We start from the raw sequence: 19689 nt of genomic DNA on the forward strand, positions 1-19689 counted from the left end.
ATGTCACGGTAATGTGGACAGCGTGAGAGTTTCAATAACAGTTCATGAGATGACAGCTAGAGAGTCGAACGTCGGTGACGACAGGAACGATACATTTGAAAATCTCATAAGTATTAGATTTTCTATGTATTAACGATTACGAGAAGAAAAAATAACATTCGTCGTCATGTACATTTTTCACGTACAATAATAACGATGATATTAATTGAGTGTTGCATAATGGAAAGCGTTACGTGTCTCGACAGAAGATATTTGAGAGAAGAAATAAAAAAAAAAAATGAAAAACAAAATTCACCGCCGAATGATTATCATTTTTAATACCGCCAAGAGATAGCGTTGATAATTTTATTATCAGTAGCGGTGGTACATTAAAAGATGTTTAATTGTGGGTATTATTTTCTCATAATGAAAATGAGAAATCGTCCAGATATATGTGTAATGTATAAAGTCGAGTAGACGGCTGCTGCAGGGTTCAGAATTATTACTTGTCAAAAATAGTCATGACGCATGTGCATACCGGACAAATTGTGCGTGTAGACAGTTATAATTTTCTCGAGTTTCACCGAACACCTACGAAAACTTACGAACGATAAATTAAATGTTCAGTACGCACGCTTTGACAATTGATAACGTGTCTCTTCTGTCAAAGTTTAAAGGTTCCGATTAAGAGCCCCTTGATTTGCAGCTTTTCTGCTTGCGCTCACCATTCTCCACATAGGAACGATAAATCTTCGATGATCTGCCGTAGCAAATTTAATTTCTGTTTGATTGGAATCTCTTCTTTTTTTTTTTTTTGTTTCGATTTTACTCCCCTCAACGACGATTTGATAAATAGCGATGGGTCGTATTGTATCATCGCGAAAATTCTACGGCGTTTGTTGGCGCGGTTGAGAGTCCCAAACGATGTTTCTGGTCGATTGAATATTCAAAACGGAATATTTAAAACGTACCGACGAAATCTTTGAAAAGACGTAGAGAATAATGAAAGAGAGAGCGAAAAAACATTGCATTTGTTAGTACGAAATTGGTAAGAATGGCTAGAAGTAGGTCGTGCCAAATAATATGATATTCGCCACCACATGGCATCCGGCCCCTGCCAAAGTTATGAACGCGACATCGGTTCACTGCTGCTGCTGCTGCTGCTGCCTGATATTTCACGTATCCCGTGTCTCGCGAAACGGGATACGAGACGTGATCTAATTTAGCGCGTACGATGTTCCAAATAGTTGGAGATTCCGTAGGTGTTGGGATATTTCAAAAGGATAGCATTAATTCGCGCAATGATTACGCAACCCCCGCTGGTTAGATAGATGAAAATCACGCCGGTACACGATTCGCCTTTTGACGTCTGGCTGCCGTTTCACTGTGTCGATTATTTTTAGAATACCAACGGTCTGGTATTCGGCGAAGGAGGGTCAAGAAGAGGAAGCAGGGCAACGCAAAAAGAAATCGTCGCTGCAGGATCCGTGACCAACGTCGAATAATAAACGTTACATGTGCGTGTGCAATGATGGATGAACGTCGTGTTATTAAAAATTTGAATGAAGGATTCCGAAGAGATGCATATACGGAATTCTATTCGCGATACTAACCCTTTTCAGTTGATTCCCCATGATATTTTGTAGTTCGTTTTTAATCAAGCTGAACTTCATCATCGTGTCGCTCGAGAATATCGAACATCCAAATGCTAGACCGGGATAATCGGCGCATCTCTTTCTTCTCCTCGCCTCCTTTTCGGCTTGTACCTCGGTGCGTTCGCTGGGGCATCGCATTTTAGCGAGTTCAGCGAGCTCCGGATCTTCTTCGACGTTAGAAGTCTCGTCGTCCGAGTTTCCGTCACCCCGAGCCCTCGCGACCGCGTGCTCCGGCTCGGGGCTTCTATTCGCCTCAATCCGAGAATTCCTAGGCGAGGAATTTCCTCGCCTTGTCTTACCGCCTCTCTCCGAGGTGGAATTATTATTGTTTCTGCCGCCCAGCAGTCGATTGGCGGTCGATTTTTCGCTAGTCTTCGAACCGAGGGTATCGATATCGACGGTATCGTTATCATTGGATAAATTTTTACCGTATAACTTGGCAGATCTCGACTTGTTATCGTCTCGTAGTAATTTGTCGTCCTGACCACACCGCGCGGGCCTTTTAACGACATAGTTTTCGGAATGTGTCTTATCGTCGTCGTCAGCTGTGCAAATAACAGCGTTGGACTCGATCAGCTGTTCGTCGTCTTTAACGGGCTTTAACTTGTTGGAAGAATGCGTGTTGTTATCGTCGTCTATTAATTGCGGAGAATTTTTTAGAGTTGGCTGACGGCTATCTATCGGAATAATCCTAGATTCATCGCCTTCTCCGAATCCTTCGCCGACGCGCGAATCTTTTGCGGAATAAGAGCAAGAAGAAGAAGAAGGGGAGTAAGATTTATCCTGTTCGACTGACAGTTCGACAGTTGAATCTGCCGAGATTCCAGCAGGACCACACTGCGCGGGTCCACGACTGAATGCGTCGAGACGGCGTCGCGTCGCATGTCTAGGGTGGTGCTGGTGACCGCGACGCCGCGTCGTCGACGATGTACCCTGGTGCATGTTTACGAGGACACCTAACCTACGGGTACCAAAGGGTCGTCCCCTTAATCATCGACTACGCACTGCTACCGCACAACCCACTCTCCGCCATCTTGGCTGTCACTACTGACTGCATGTTTCCTGTCCTGCGTGACTTGACAACTCAACGCGGAGCGCTATTTAAAACGACGCGGTAACTCCGCGCACTAAGAATCAACTAGCTCCGAGATTCTCATCCCCCCGCCCGTTACCCGGGACAGATGCCAACTATCAGCTTGACATTAGAGCGCAGGCAGCGACGCCACACGACCCCCAGCGTTGCGAGGAAGCGTCATGACGATTGGCCTACGGTCGGCAATACGGTCCGGCGCAAGCTTTCCAATCGATTGAAAAAGGACAATAACTACAGCGGGGCGCGTAAATCTTAGGGGAGATCTATTCGCATTTGAACATTTTTTTTACGTACGTCTTCTTCGAGAAAATTGTGGGAACGGATAATACAGTTTCATTACCAGCGACGTTCTTACTCATTGATCTATATTTAGATCGGTTGCTAGCCGAAATTTTTACTGCTTTACGTTAGGCGGTGAGAATGAATATCTCACACTTTTCCAATCTATCGAGTGTACAGGCAAGAACGTTGCGGAATTGCGGCGTTTCATATTTTCTTTGTTTTTTTTTTTTCTGTCGTCAGGTACTCGTACAATTGTCACCGACGTCAATAGATCTATTATTATATTACAATATAATTCAAGTGGCATTCCTTACTTCGTCTTTCAAAATTATGCATGAATTCAAATATACAGATTATTCAAGAAGGTATAACTGATCAAGCTTACAATTAAAAATTCCCGATACAATTGGTCACTGGATTGAATAATTCAGGTGCGTAATATTATAAACGCATAAAGGAAGTCATTGAATACACGTATTCAAATAACAAAGTTTTTCAAAACGCTATTCCACAGAATCCCTTTACGGAGAGCGTCGTGTGCAAATTATGAAACATGTCACGCGTACGCACGAACCAAAACCGCAAATAAAAAAGAAATCGTTGGGAAGGTTCCATCCGAGACGACAGCGATTAAATCATAAACATTTTTTCACCTGTACGTCACCGCGCGTCTAGGAAAAATTAAATTTCGTTTGCAGTGCTGTCACCGGCGATTCTCGAAACGGTAGTAACCTACTTTATTTACGTGGTAACGGTTAAACATTCGAAATCAAGTCAGTATAATACTCACGTTCTGAAGAGCCTTGTCCTTCTCTTCCAGCTTGGCGTTGACCTGCATGAGGGCCTCCTGGGTCTGGTCAAGTTCATTCTCGATGGTCTGGATCTTCTTTTGCAGGGAACGAGCCTCCTCTTCGGCCTGATTTTGCAATAAAAAATTAACACCTCGTTATCAAACGCTCGCATTGAATATTTGTAAAAAAAAAGTCATTGTGCGAAAAAAATATTTCGAACGACAACGGAGGGCCCCCGTTTGCGAGGAGAACAGCTGTATTTCCAACGCGCCAAAGCTTACTATTTGACAGGGTGAAAGAGTACCTCGTGCTTCTGACAGGTATCGAATTTACGAACGTACCTTTTCGGCGCGGGCATTGGCATCGCGAGCCTGCTGTTCGCAGAGCAATGCGCGATCCATCGCATTGTCCTTCTCCAGCTTCATTCCCTGCATTTTCTTCTTGATCGCGTCCATGGCGGCGACTTTTTCTCTTTACCTTTGAGTGAGGAAAACTCTGCGACAAAAAAAGAAAGAAAAGGAAATATAAGTGTACGTCCATACAATTGCGAGTTGATGAAATATAAATTTTTAGGACCAATAAATTCAACTGCCTGCACTATACTTCTGCTGGATGAACTACAGTGGTAGCATTATATTCGCCTCGCAGTAAATACCAAACTCATAATACTTGGCAGCAGACAATGTTTATACTTGTTACAAGGTGAAAAAATTCCTCAGAGCTATAATGCAAACTGTCGCAATTATGAGGCCCGACAGTTTTGTCTTTTTTTATGTTATTTTTTTTCAATGTTACATCATCACGCCCCTCCAATTCGTCTGCAGGACTTCGCTTGATCAACTTGCGAATAATAATATCGATAACGAGTGATTGAAAAAGCTGCAAGTCAAATACCATTATCAGACGCACGCTTTTGTATTACTTTTCTTTTTATAACTCTTTTTTTTTCTGTTCATCTTTTGTATACCTGGAGCGCGCTTGCAGTGTCCGAAAAACGAATAAAACCGAGACTATTTTGGCAAACTAAAGGGAAAAGAAAAACAAGAGGTTCAAATGACGAAGACAAACGATGTCTACTCTTGGAAAATAAACTTCGCCGTCTGCACAATGACTCCCCCATTGCTCTCCGGTAGAATCAGCATAAAGTTCGTTGATATAACATTCAGGAGCAAATTTTTGAATTTCGGCCGGAAGAATTGATTCCAAGCGAGCGGAAATATCCCCCCCCCCCCGAAAGATTTCCTCGGCTAACCGTGTATCGAGGTATAATTAGTGAATGACGAGGTATCCTATTTATAGAGGGAGGTCTTGGCTGTGAACGCCCGGGCAGCCCAGCACACCGCCATAACGCATTCAAAAATTTACCAGCAGCTACACTCTTAGGGTCCCAAGACTATTTTTTCACGTCACAGATAAAACTCAACGATATCGACGAACCACGTTCGCAGCGTTAACTGACTACATCAAGGTATCGAGGAGCTTCGCGAAGGTAGTTAACAGCGTCTGCGGTAAAACTAACTACCATAATTAATAGCACTGAGAAACTCGCTTTGACATCAAAAGTAGACGTAGAACGTCGAATGATCGAATTGTTATCTTTTTAATCACGTCATCGTCGTCTCTTTAGCACCATTGTACTTGATGCCAGTCAAGTCAACATGAGGAATCCGATCGGTCCACGCGCAGCAAAAGTCCTAGGTCAAGGTGACAAATTGGAAAATAAAGTATTCATTCTGACCTAAAAAAGATCGATCGTCTGACAATTAACTATAACAACAAATGACTTGTTAATTGCTGGAAAGCGTCGATAAAGAATAAAATCTGTTCCTCGAAACCTGTTTAGCGACAGTTAAGAATATTGGGCATATTTTCGGGGCGAACGAAGCGATGAAATCTCTTCCCAATGTCATCGTATTATCCGTGATGGAAAGTAAGTAAACAGAGCCAAGGAGAGCTTTCTGCAGGAGAGCCAAGGAGAGTCGGAGAACGCAGCCGCGAGGCCCAAGAAAACCCCCTTCACGCCCCCCAGAATGGGACCGGATCTGCATTCCTACGCTGTTACAATGATGACGTTCAGCGTTATCATCTATCGGGTTACCCCGCATACTTATATATGTACACTATAGTAAATGCGGCTGCTGCATCGGAGCATAATCTCTCCCTGTATTTTTCGAACGCTATTTTTTCCGACCGATCTCACGACTATAGTGTTTTCTCGTACTCGCACTGTTCACGGAATGGAATATGCTAAGAGATCACCCCCTCAAATTATATATTTCTACCTTCGACACTTTAACACACACCTGCCTAAAGAAATGATGTACATGCGAAATAAGCCTGAGTCAGAACTCAGGCTACTATAGAATCGAGGAACTAAAGAATAAGTCACTCTCACAAACTCGAGGTTACATTCCGAGCATTCCGTTTCCGTGTAATTGCGGAGAGGAATACGTCGAATTCCTCGTCTGCAACCTGATAAGGCCGCAGAGCATATAGGAGATATACGTATACATAGAAGTATGATGAGTCGCGTTCGGGATCGTCCACGAAATTCTCGCTAACGTCAAGTCGATTCTTTCTTTGCTCGGCATACGATATGCGGAATTGCACTTTGTGTAAATCATATTTAGATTAGAGCTATAACGCAACGATAAGAAACTACGAGCATCGCGCACACATCATTGTTGTACTGAAAAGGAAAAATCACAACGCGTATAAAACGAATGAATAAGAATTATATACTCTGCCTCTTACAATTCAGCTGATTTCGAGTGAGGTCGTTGACGATTTCGAGAACGCGAAATCGATGACGTCTTGCCGATCGACGCCTCCGTCAGACTATAACTCCTGGGACTCCATAGTTTTTTTAAAAAAAAAAAAATCTATAGGCGAATATTTTGAACGTTTGGAATCCTTCGCAGTGTGAAACGAGATGAGAGGGGTTTATTTTTACGCACAAGGGCGTGGTGGGGTACGGGGAAGCTAACGTTAGACTTCGCGGACCTTTTCGGGTTACGCAGACCGAGCTTTGTCGACGTCGACGTCTCGACGTCGGTATCCTGTTACGTTCGCTACTACCATCGGAACCGCACCAATCATCCAGAATTTCAGCGCGACCATATTTGCGTTACCGTATAATTGTTCACAAACAATCTGATCGTGCACGTTCTTTCTTTAACGATATACTCCAAATCTGGATCATTCGACTGGAGTAACGAAAGAGATAAGCGATTTTCCATTTCGCTATCCAATTACCGATACGACTAATTCATCTTGTTTGATTACCGCAGGTGCGCCGGTAAAGAGCACCTGTGTTTTTGAACGAGAACAAAATAATTTATATTATAAACACGAGACGATATAACTAGCACGATATGGTTTTCCTGAGATATTATAAAACGCTGGTCTTCAAACTGCTGTTAATTTTTCAAAACACGCGCGCATTCGTACGTAATGTGATTAATTCAATGTCATATTACATCCAAATTAGTACGTCGAAATGGGGTGTATACATTTGAACTCCGATCAACGTTCCCTCGAGCTCCTTTCCATTGCAGATGTTCATGTTACCCAACGTAACATGTGTATAGAAATATTATACGCGCAGAAAAAACAATTAGATCTACATACTGTTCAAAGTCAACTGTAAAAAGATGACACTGGAACAGATATCAGTTATTTCTAAGAAAGTTTGCACTGCGAATAGTTTTTATCTCTCCTTTTAGATTCTGATAGTTTGACGGTCCCTCGTTTTTCGACCGATTGTACGACAATTACACGGATAAAATTGAGCTCCGCGCGATACAATTTCATCTATTAAATTACAATTATTCACTCGAACACTGACAACGGATTCTTATTGCAAAACTTTGTACAAATACACTTTCGCGGGCAACAATTCAGACTCGAATTTGACACGCTAGTTTGAAATTACTACCGGCGCACGCACGAAAGAGTTTAATACGTTTAAATAGAGAATAAAAACAGTGAAAATATGTTCGCCTACAGATCGGATTCTAAGAAAATGTAATACTCAAATATCGTATTTCCCCGGGGCAAAATATTATAGGCGTTTATTATCTACTAGAAACAACTTTCATACTCACATAGATTCGTCGGCTGACGAGTGTTAGAGTTGCGAGTCAAGTAACGACTGCGGTACAGCAACCTCTCCAAGTACTCCCTTCTTCAGGGCGCTCCTGGCGGACGGTTCAAAAAACACGGAGCACCACCCCCTGCTATAGGCAACTGCAAACTTGTTTGAGTTCCTCAGAAGTATACGAAAACAGGCACCGCAAAACGCAACGAAAGACCAAAGACGTCTTCGGTTGGTCCCCAGCTCGTTGTTCCCACCAAAACTGGTGGAGCTGAAGCGTCTCTGCGAAAATTACAAAGCGAAGATCACGCCTATAGAGATATAATACAGCGTAAAAGAGCAGGATGGAATAAGCCGAACCGCTAACAATAAGAGCCTTGCATTTTTACGCGCTTGAAAACTATAACGATTCTGTTTACGAATCTCCCTGATGCATATTATGTCAGAATCATGGGAGTCAGGAACCAAAAGTGAAATGCTTTCTTTGTACAGGTTCAAACATTCTCACGGGACCAAATTAATTTAAAATCAGAACCTAATCACGTCAGAATCCTTATTCACAACGTATCCAAACTACGGGTTCTCACACCTGGCATCTTCAATCATTTCAAATGTACGTAGTAAAGTCTACGTTTTCGCCACCGTATAAGATCTCTTAAATTAATGAACCAGGATGATTTTTTCACCCGGAAGAAATCCGGTCCCTCGGTGCTATAGTTTCTCAATTCATTCGCACGTGCAAGAGTAATCAATAATCGAAAAGATAATAATTAGATGTAATTCATTCACGAGAGTGTTTTTTATAAATAACAATTCCGGGTGAATTTTCACGTCCAAAATGAGTTCCCACGTTTCGCAGACGAATATACGTAAGCCTGTAACACTCCCCTGATAATTTAATAATCGTTATGCCCGGCATAACATCACGGCGTCGCAGAGTGAAATTTTGTGAGAAACTTACAATGAATGAAAATTCTTTATCATCACTCGTGTCACGCATAGATCATCATATCGCTTCTTTATCGTGCGGTCATGAGATTCCGTTGATACCAAGCACGGTGATACCAAGTTACATCTCGTTGTGTGGGTGCTCTGTAACTTTTCTCCAAGTATCATACGTATTACGTACGCAGGCGTGAACCATGAGCCGGTCAGTTGACCACCTTATAAGGAAAAGTGGGTAAGGTCCCCGAAGTCAGCCTTGACTCATATTCGGGCAAGTTCTTGAGATCGGTCGTGCGTTCCCTGATATAGGTACACACACATTACAGATGTAGGAAATCCTTGCACTCACGAAATTTTAATTCAAATATCCATACTTTTTGAGCTACGCATGTATTATCTATGGTAAAGGTGTATGTAGACGCAGTTTATAAAAAAAATGATACGAAATTAAAAAAATTTCACCTGTTCGTCACATTTCATTGCCCGGGGTGACAATTGCAAAGAATCAAAATTTATTTCGTAACTATAAAATGTAAGCGTTGAGACAAAAAAATTAATATAAATAAATAAAGGAATTGAGATGCTGATTTGTAATCGTTTGAATAATAATTTATAAAAGAGCTTAGTCTTCGATATGAATAGTTGACGCAGCTGGCTATTGGCCGTCGTGTGAATAGTTTCACGAACTCTCCTTTGGAACAAATCGCGATAGGATATACCATCTTCGAACGTAAATATTATAAGCCGAAGCGATTTGATACAGTAACGTTTTAGAATTGCGGGTAATTAGAACTAACTGGACATTGTACAGCGAAGAATTAACCGTGAATTGAAACTGTTATACCTACGTTTATCGATCGCGCCGATCTGTAATGATTTTCATCCCATCAACCGGATTATCTCCGTGTAATTAGATCTCCTGGTTTTCAATCGAATTTTTTTGAAGATGCCTTGATATTTGCAGCTTATTGCTCGACATACGCACAAAGGAGACCAAGGCCAGGACCATAATAAATAGTAGACCAGCACCATATGGCGTCGTTCATGTCTATCGGCCGAATATGCAATTTTGCCTTGTCCGTCGTAGATAATAGGTAGCAATATCTCAACAAAGTTGTGTTCCCGCGCAAGGCCAGTGTCCTACTTGTTTATATGTGTTCGTAAGGAGTTGCGGCTTACTGATTGTGAGTCATCTCGATCCTTTGTCGGCATGTGTTGTACGTACCAGGCTGAAAGTCAAACATTTGAAGACCATCCGTACAGGGCCTCATACACTTACCATACGCGAAAGAAGCCATCATTTCAATCACATTTTCATCAATCCTTTAACGCATCGTTTAAATGATTTAATTCAGGTATAGGTATTTAATGAATAATCAGCTCTTTGTATGCTGAAGTTTGATGAGTGCATAATGCGCTAGGTGTTATGAATTCCAACTGCGAATGTTGAAATAATGATAACTCGTCAATTTTGTTTAATAATTATGAATATGGAACTTTATAACAGTATTCGATCAATAAGCGCGTGCGATGACTCAAGTTACAGCGATGCAGAATATTATAAACTGTTGACATAGCTCAGCTTCATAAATATGAGGCAATTATAAAATCGAACAGCTAATGTTCATCCTTCTAATCGAATAACGCCCAGTCTATCCGCTAGATGAAGAAAAGTAATCAGCGATTTATCACGCGAAAACTCATAGAGGAACGCCGCGGAATTAGGTGGACGTTATATACCGCCAGCGAACCTGAATTCGAACGAAGTATATTTTTAAAATAATCCGCTCTATGAATAACATAATATCTAGGTCCTAACGCTCAGAGGGCAGCAGCTACAACGTTCTGCTAAATTTTCAATTTTCAAATTTCTCACAATTATCATGTAATACAAAAACAGTTACATCAATTGCCAAATTATGCATTTACAAGCAATGACCAAAATAATAATTATTTTTCATCGAGAGCTAAAATCAGGTGGCTGATTGTCCCTAGCTTAAGATGGATTGAATTGTCGAAACGATTACTTGGCGACACCTTACCAGTGTAGTTATTTGATTTATTTTTAGTAACGCGCGATTCAGCATTCACCGTCTTTACAAAATACTTTATGAATACGACAAGTTTATGGAGCAGCGAACAGCTGAATAATCTCGCATTTTATAATAGCGATAGCGAATCAAGTTTTTGAAATGACTTGTACATTTTTACTACGTTTGTAAAGCTTTTTTGAGATAGGTGAATTCTCTCGCGTGTTAATAAGTGCGCTTGACGTATCCAAAGAGTCAAGTTTCTGTCCAACCCATGTTTGCAACGTGCCATCCGTAAAAACTAACTTCGCGTTAGTCGCTGAGGCAACTGCACGATCCACAGTTTCAAAATAGAACTGACTGATGAAAATGTATATTTTAACGCCTCTGTTTATAACGGTCGACCAACGTATCATTGTATTTAATTTCATTCCGATTGCGACCTGATTTTTATATGGAAATGCAACCATGGCAACCATAAGAAGATAAACTCATTGATCTCTACAAAGAAATCTGATAACACGCTGTTGTTGACTCTAATTCTATCGAAAATCGCAATTGTACCCGCTGGATTGTCAACCAGTGTTTGTTGGGATTGAGATTGAAGATATTCGGTCATCATATTTGTTGAAATCGATATTAGGAAGAGAATCTTTTAACTTGACGTTTCGTGAACGGCTGATTCCCATAATACAATAATAGCTGACGCATACAAGTTCTTCACTCTTAATGTACAGCGGTGGCTGGATTCTTGGTTCCAGTTTTTTCAACCATTGGAATTGAAACTGAATAATAATTAAGTTTATTGAGGGCTTCAACTTAAAGTTATATAGCCAATTGAACCTGACTATAAATACTCAACTGCTGCCACCACACACACGGATGTCGAACTCCCCTAAGCTGCGATGTGCTGTCGTCAAAAAAATGGGAAATTATCGTACCGATGATTTTCGCCTACATTTTCAGCAGATTTTTCCGGAATCCTTTCCGTCGATCATGTGTATTGTGTCATCATTTTCTATTTATGAATAAAACAGCATTATTTTACCTGATAGACAAGAGAATTTTTGTGGAGCGGTGTATTTAAAAACTAAAATGACATTCTGAAAGTGGCTGATTGGACACGTATTAAATAAAAGTGATTTCACAAGAATTCAATATTACACGGATACTACATAGAGTGAATATAGGAATGATGATGTATAAAATGATTAATAGGTTTCAATATATGTAAGAATGCCGGCTCAAATTGCTGACATGGTCATTCAAACATTAACTTCGAAAAATCTGCGATTTAATTACATTTACGGTGATATTCGGGTGGCGCTGCTCCATAATCTTGGAGACTGAAAAGGTCGCTGCTATTTTTTTGAAGATACCTCAAAAAGTCATGAATATGCGCCAGCAATAGTTGAATACTTCTCTCATCCAGAGGGGTGTACGACAACATGCTACCGAGTTTTACTGAAAGAAATTGTTTTCAATGTCATAAAAATTGATGACAAATCTCCATAGATGATCAGATATGGTAATCATCAATTAGGTGTATGTACCGAATAATCGCAATAAGTGAAAGGATCCATATATTTGACTGGGAGGAACATCGACGTTCTCAGCCATTATTTCGCTATATTGTTGTCGCTCCCATCTGTACAATAATTGTGTACCTAGCATCACATTAAAGTATTCACGCAGCCCTTTGGTCACTTCTAGAACAGCGCTCTCTCTGAAAAAGAACACCATAGTCAACGAGTGCACGTTGTACAAAGATCGTTGAGATGAAATTGATTTCTGATATCGATTTCAAACGGTATACGCACTTATTGGGATTGTTAGTTTTACTGGATGTTTTGAATTTGACATAATCATCGAGAATCCGGTCTACTGTGTTTCTAGCAGGTAAAATTGCCAATTTGCGTTGTCGGCTTATTGCATCCCAATCGTCAACAAGCCACGGCTTCAGTTCATCTGGCATTTTGACCTTTACCTCAACTTTTGTCAAAAATTGCTCCTCTGTTTCCACAGAAGGATCAACGCGACTGCATAATTAAAGATTCATTTAACATTCGTTAAGATTCATCATTCAATACTGACAAAAATAATATGCTTAGAACGTAAACTTCTATCTCGATAATCACTGCAGAAAAAAATAACTACCTCCGCTTTTTGCGAGGCGCATCAGATGAAGAATCATGTGAAGAAGATGGTGTGGCACCACCACCAACACCTTTCACTGTCCGATTTCCCGTTTTTTCAGGGATTGCAACAGGAGTACTTGCTCGACTTTCATTGTCTTTATCCCTGCCACTTTCACTCCTACGTCCTTGTGTCTTGGCCGTAGTACCAGCTTTCTTGCCCTTGTGAGAAGGCTGTTGAGTAGAATGAGCACGTTGTACTTCTCGCTGCTTTTGTACATTTGACTCATTGTACTTCAATACTCGACTTTCAGGTACCCATTCATCCCAACTGATGGAAACATTGAATAAATCTCATCAGCCTTGTCTCAAATTTTATATCATGTTGTAATGAACAAGTATTAAATCAGCACTACATAACATTATACGTAGAACAATCACATAAAACTACATTGTTCAAGTAACCAGTGTTGTAGATATTTCAAACTTCAAACGATCAAGAAACATGCTTTCGATCTCATTTTCTGAATGACTTGGTGAATTCGAAAGAAGTGGACCATGGAAATAACGGATCAGTTGGTGCTCATAGTGAATAAACGGATTGGAAAGTGGTGCAATGTAGAATCGAAAAACAATTCATGGTTAACCTCTATTTCTGAGTTTTGGGAGTATTTCGATACGAAGAAAAGATGATTGCTTACTTTTTGTTCCAACCTGCATAATGAATCAAGTATTTGATCTGTTTTTCCTTAGTAACCGAGGACTTCAGACATTTAGCTTCGTATATCAAAGGTCCGTGAAAGCAAAGAACCTTCTCACCTGAAAGTAAACGATATTTTACGGTTGCCCATCGTCTGTTGGGAGATGATTGATTACAATTAACACACCTTCTTGGAATTTACATTTCGGCGGCATTCCGGTAACCACTTATCGAATACACGAACGTATTTGCGTATCTGACAACTTTGCTACCACACGAATGTGATCGAACAAGGTTAGGACGTAGGACTCTCCATTGACAGACGCCTAGAATTCATTGCGCACTTGCGCACCATTCCCAACTGACTCTGTTCGGTGTGCCTGATAATTCATCACGCGGGATTTTTTGAAAATACTGTCTTACACCCTCTCATCACTCTCATAATCTTCAGTCAACGTTCTCAGCTCGTAGACTTTCTAGGATACGGGGAAAGTATTGGATTTAATTAAGTATGAAGATAATAAATGATTGATTCCAGTTCTAAAATAACAGAAAAGTTTTTGCAGATAACTCAAAAAATACTCTAAAACACACTCAATAAGAAATTTTACGTTCATAGATAATCAATGTTGAAAAAGAAATCTTATAGACACTACAATAGGGAGCATCGACTTCTGGAACAATCCTTGTGTAAGAGTCAAAGTTGTATGAATCAATTGGTGACTTTCTGCTTCACGTTCAACAAACCTAAATGATAATTTCATTTTGTGAAGTTTCAATTTACATTATTCAGTTACATCTATGAGTAAAAAATTTATTTCTGAGATAAGACCCGAATTTTCGGGCCATAGCATCGACAATTAGAACCACCTGAAATGACGCGTTTCCAAACCACCTTAAATGAGGTAGCGTCCTCGGCTCGTTTCGATTTTTTCCCAAGTGGAACGATCGCCAAAAGTACAGTTTGTAGAATATATAATATATTACATATTCCACATACTGTGCCGAGAGCCCTATGCAAACCACTAGCAGCTCAGCTTCCCGAATCTGGCAAAGTAGAATCTGGAACATACAAATAGAAAAAAAAATAATATAACAGACACTTTATATCATAATAAGGACATGGTAATACACAGCAGTCTTTAATTTAGACATGGCATTTGCATTATGAATTTCACAGATAAATGAACATTGCATGAATAAAAATCTTATGGATATATGGCCAATTAAAACTTGCGCAAGTCAATTACACACAGTTACACACAAAACATGTACGTACATAAAACACTACATAAATAATATGAAACATGAAAAACAACAGACAAATAGATAAACATTGTTTTCAATCATCTTATTACTAAACATCATTATCAAAAAAATAATCAATAGCATGAAACAGTAAGAAATATGAGTTGCAACGGTACGATTTCTGCAAAGAGATAAAGAATTTGTCAATTAATTAATTAAACTCGATATCTGGAACATACAAACAAGTACAACAGACATATCATTGGTATATAAAGTGAAATTTTCTGCAAAGATAAAAAATGATCGATGTTAGGTAAACTAATTTTAGCTGCCAAAATTTCTGGATCCTGATATGCGCTACGACCTCTGTAATCGGAGACATATTCTCCTGATTTCTAGAACAGAAATGTGAAATGTTATAAACCCTTTGAGGCGATGAGGAACCGTCCGATTTTCCAAATTTAGATATTGAAGTAAAAGGTATGCGAGGTGCTGATTCCTGAAATCAGAAAGCAAACTGGATTACTAGCCAGAGACAGCCTGCGAACAACATTTATTATTACAATAAAATCCAGGATTTGGAAAATAACAACTCAGAATTCTCCGAGACTTTGGATTCCTGAAACCAGAAATCAAACTGTATTAGTAGCCAGAGACAGCCTGTGAACAACATCTGATTAGTATTAAAACTAAGAATCTGGAAGATAAAGTGAAACGATTAATCTTCAGCTGATGAATTCTGTGTGATCATTCACCGATTGGGGTGTATTTTTACGACCCAGGAAATATTTGTATCAATTCCAGTTTATTTGATTCAAGAAAATTCTTCAAGCGTTCAGATTTCTGAAATCAGGAAGCAAACTGCATATTAGTAGCCAGAGACAGCCTGTGAACAACATTTGATTAGAATTGAAACTGAGACTCTGGAAGAATTTTGAGAGCCCTTCGGCAGTTCGAATTCCTGAAATCAGAAAGCAATCTGCATATTAGTAGCCAGAGACAGCCTGTGAACAACATCCGATTAGCAATGACCCTACAAACTAAAACCTAACACCTGTAAGAAAATTTTATTAATATTAATAATCTGAAAGGTAAAACTTTGATTAGTATCTTACGAATAATCCCGTGGAAGTCAAGTACTAGGCACAAAAAGGTGCGATAGTAATTGATTCCTTACAATTTTTCGGTTTTTGGGTTTAAAACGCATAAAGCGTTGCCATGCATATTTTAAGCGTCAAGTTCGCGTGCATACGAGTAGCAGCGACGGAACTTGGGTTTTTAATTCTCTTTAAATTCCTGAAAGAAAATCTCTCAATACATATTCCCACCACCAATATCAGTCAAGTTTTTAAAGCGCCTTGCAAGATGGCAAGTCACGCTAGTTATTGTTTTAATAAATTTCTTAGGACCCTTAAGGACGGCACAACATACAAAATACAAACACAGATCATGCGATTCCTCGTCCTCGCGCTATATACCCGCGCGAGCGGCGTCAGACTTGGAATATTTATGCTAATAGAAATCGAAGAAATGCAATTTTTAATCGCATCCTTCTATTCCAATTAACATGGGGGGAAGGAGAGGAGAAAGGTTTACAAATTTGTGGCGTGACGGTCGGCGATCCTCTTCGACGCGAAGTCTTCGAGCTCAACGTCCACCTCACTTCCATGCACCACGGCTGGTACGGAGAGCAAGGCGGACGCATTTCGCCCATTCCAAGTGACCACGAATATTACAGGGAAGAAAAAGACTTAATTTAATTCAATTTGTCTCATTAAGATGGTGAATTATTGAAAAGAAAATGATCTAGTAGATCTCAGCAAAGAGATCTAAAAGACCGCGTGAAGAGACTCATTACAAAATTATAGAGTTAAATGTTGCTCAAAATTAAGCAATGGAATTTGATAAACTCTACTCAATTGATCACTTGGAATTGCTGTGGAAAGAAAAGTTGCACTTCCGATTTCTTGCCTACCCATTTTGTTGAGCCCACATCCCACCCAACGGTTAAAACTATTACTCGCATACACACTGCATATACCAAATAGAAACCATTCGCGATGCATGAATTTACCTATACCTGCCTTTCACCTATATTTATCCAAGAAATGATTTTACTGACGAAAACCCCGATTCACACTTGCGCCGGCGCACCGAGAATTCGATCTCACTCACATCTCACATTCATTGCCGTGGTATCTCGTTCAAAAAACTTACTGTGGACCTGTTGTGTGTATAAGAATATAAAGGCTGCCCACGCCCCGGCCGAAGCCGTGATTTATTTAAATTTTGAGAAAAGGTGTGTTTGTTAACGGGCCGAAATTCAGAAAACATCGATGATCTTTGAATGAATTTAGTAAATTTACTCTTGAGTAAATATCATCACTAAGAAAATGAATTTAATTGATCTCATGAATATTCATTAAGCAAGAAAAAGTTAAGGGCTGAAAATTGTGTGTAAGGGAAAAAAAATCCTGTAATGATTAGACATCCTGTTATAATTCCAGTGAATTTACTTATCGGTACCTAAAGACGGGTTCAAGTTGGCTTCAAATTGAGTTAAATAAATTGAAATTTCAAGCATGCAAATAGATAAAAAATATAAAAATCAAATTCAAAATTAGTTCAGCTGATGGCTGACCATTAAATTGAGACTAAATGGATTTTGACTCTTCGCGAAAGCTATCCAATTCAATTCCTGATGTACCTGAAAAAGCTGAGCCTATGGCAAAGATCATCGTTCTCTCGACATTTTATTACCGATCAGCGATCGACGAAACGAGATCGATCACCGAAAATTACAGGATAATTAAAAAACGCGTAAGTCAATTGAACGACAGTCTTTGCCGTTGCCTATGAGCTGCGCACTCTTGCACTTATTAACTTTATCAAAGATGTGATTCATTTGAACAGTTCATATTTGACGAACTAATGATTAACTACTTAAATAACTGATTGGCCAATCAATAAACTGACCTACTGACTGACTAGATCATTCATTGATTTGTTTACTGATTAATTTTAAGGCAGAGTTTTATATGTTTGACGCTACAGGGTGCATGTGCGCTATGCTCAACAACAACCAACCCTATAATTACCTGATCTATTAAAATTGAAATTCAGAGTACCGCCACGCCATATAATCAAATTGGGAATGGGATAAAAAAATACAACAACCCGATGCCAGCGTTCACCATCGTGTGAGCTCGCAAAGAAGTCGAGGAACTTTGAGTGCTGGGACTCACCATCGCTGCCAGCACCAAGACTGGACCCGAGCCGGTTCCCAGGTCTCGGGGGTCTTGGATTTTACCCGGATGTCTCTGCCTCCCTGATGGCTATAGCTGTGTAGTAGGTAGAAACGTTGTATTGATGCGATGCTCCCACGAAGAACGATGCTATAAAATGACAAAGAAAAAACCATGAATAATGAGGATCAAAAATTTGTCAATCAAAGGAAATAAATAGTTGTGGAAAATTTTAATTACCGAGATTTCCCACTTTATGTGGAAGGTCGATGATCAGCTATTGACAAGGTGACTACATTGGATACAATTAAAACGATTGTCTGTAATAAAGAATTTCAAAAATTAGTATAAAGAATTTCAAAATTTCAGAATGACATAAAAATATTCAACTATCAAACTCACCAATTTTTCCTGAGTCTGGCGAATATTAGAGATCCGGTTGGAGTGATTATCGGATTTTTTCGGGAAATTCCAATTACAGATATTTTCCACTTTATGTTGATGGTCGACGATCACTTAGCAAGAACATTGTTAGCTAAAACAGAATATCAAATCTTTTATTATAATAAATTTCGTATACACCAGCAACACAAATCAAAGGATTCGGAAAAACGATCTAATTTCAGACTTACCATTTTTTTTCCGAAGTCTAGTAAACAGGGATCCGCTTCAAGAAGATTCGAGATCCTTCTCAACTGTGTACTGCAGGCTCGGAGTTCTATAACGCATAATAAAATACATATAAATATCGAGGTGCTGAATCAAATTGAAAATAGAATAAAATTGCATGTACCGCGGTCGTATAATACCTAACCTAACTAAGCGAAAAATAATATTTTCACCTTTATTCGGTACTCTAATGCACAGTAAACTTCGACTAAGCAAAACAGACGCCAACAAATACGAAAATCAAACGTTTGGAAACAAAAGAATGGTAACCCCATTCAAAATATTTACGCGACGCGGTAGTTCTCGTTGCGAAGCAGTTTGAACGGGTTAACGAATCGTAACGAGTTAAGCCGAAGGCGCCCGACCGTCAGCGGCACGAAATTCCGCTGCAGAGAAATTTAGAAAAAATTAACAAGACCACAACTCACCAATTTAATGGCAGGAAGTGCGGAGATTCGGTACGAATGCTCCCAGATGTTTGTATGCACTGATTATGCACTTCATGCCGATTATGCGGAGATGCTAAAGTTGCGGCAAGAATTCAAAAATTATTCACAATGGCTACCGGCTTCGACTTGTTGCGTCCAGTATCGTCACTATTGATATGTATCACCATTTTGAATGCATTCACTTCAGCCGCGTTATACACATTAATGAGTTAGAATTCTTCGATCGATTATCACAAGATTCACAATTCGTTAATATTAGGTAGAGTTAAATTCACAGCGAGTTACACGGAGAACTGGACAACCAGACGATTCGAAGTCCGACGTAGGAATGGCGTCGCCGCGCAGCTCTGTATGGGCTCTGTATTTATACCA

At 39.7% G+C, this 19689-nt stretch overlaps 2 protein-coding genes across 14 annotated transcripts in view; both read right to left on the bottom strand.

Annotated features, from left to right (window-relative positions):
- Window positions 1-8046, bottom strand: part of LOC105692435 (tropomyosin Per a 7.0102) — a 28478-nt gene extending 20432 nt beyond the window's left edge. For 4 of the 11 annotated variants that reach the window (XM_012411640.3, XM_048658934.1, XM_012411639.3 and 1 more), the window contains exons 1-3: window positions 7907-8046; window positions 4142-4295; window positions 3800-3925 (exon numbers count right to left, since the gene is read on the bottom strand). In XM_012411640.3, coding sequence (XP_012267063.1) covers window positions 3800-3925; window positions 4142-4255 — 240 coding nt within the window. In that variant the 5' untranslated portion in view covers window positions 4256-4295; window positions 7907-8046. Of the gene's footprint in view, window positions 1-1592; window positions 3037-3799; window positions 3926-4141; window positions 4296-6554; window positions 6697-7906 lie in introns of those variants that run through there. The other 7 variants (XM_048658937.1, XM_048658933.1, XM_012411638.3 and 4 more) reach the window with 7 other exon arrangements.
- On the bottom strand, window positions 8041-14600 carry LOC105692428 (mortality factor 4-like protein 1). 3 transcript variants are annotated; one of them, XM_048658974.1, is made up of 7 exons: window positions 13894-14600; window positions 13708-13825; window positions 13029-13337; window positions 12692-12910; window positions 12425-12597; window positions 12174-12335; window positions 8041-8178 (listed from the first exon to the last, which is right to left on the bottom strand). In XM_048658974.1, coding segments are annotated over exons 1-7 (1011 nt in total). In that variant the 5' UTR covers window positions 13922-14600; the 3' UTR covers window positions 8041-8176. The 3 variants fall into 3 exon arrangements, with proteins under 3 accessions (XP_048514931.1, XP_048514927.1, XP_025601855.2); XM_048658970.1 differs by lacking the exon at window positions 8041-8178 and adding an exon at window positions 11651-11889; XM_025746070.2 differs by lacking the exon at window positions 8041-8178 and having other exon boundaries at window positions 11936-12335; window positions 13894-14599.
- Window positions 14601-19689: the final 5089 nt, after the last annotated feature.

Source organism: Athalia rosae, chromosome 1 (assembly GCF_917208135.1).
Source record: "Athalia rosae chromosome 1, iyAthRosa1.1, whole genome shotgun sequence".
NCBI classification, from domain to species: Eukaryota; Metazoa; Arthropoda; class Insecta; order Hymenoptera; family Athaliidae; genus Athalia; species Athalia rosae.

Coding starts and splice junctions, on each gene's coding strand:
- LOC105692428 (XM_025746070.2), bottom strand. CDS start 13,921: ATGCCGCCGAAATGTAAATTCCAAGAAG. Junction 13,826..13,893: donor GAAATGTAAATTCCAAGAAG/GTGTGTTAATTG, acceptor GTTTACTTTCAG/GTGAGAAGGTTCTTTGCTTT. Junction 12,598..12,691: donor AAAACTAACAATCCCAATAA/GTGCGTATACCG, acceptor GTTCTTTTTCAG/AGAGAGCGCTGTTCTAGAAG.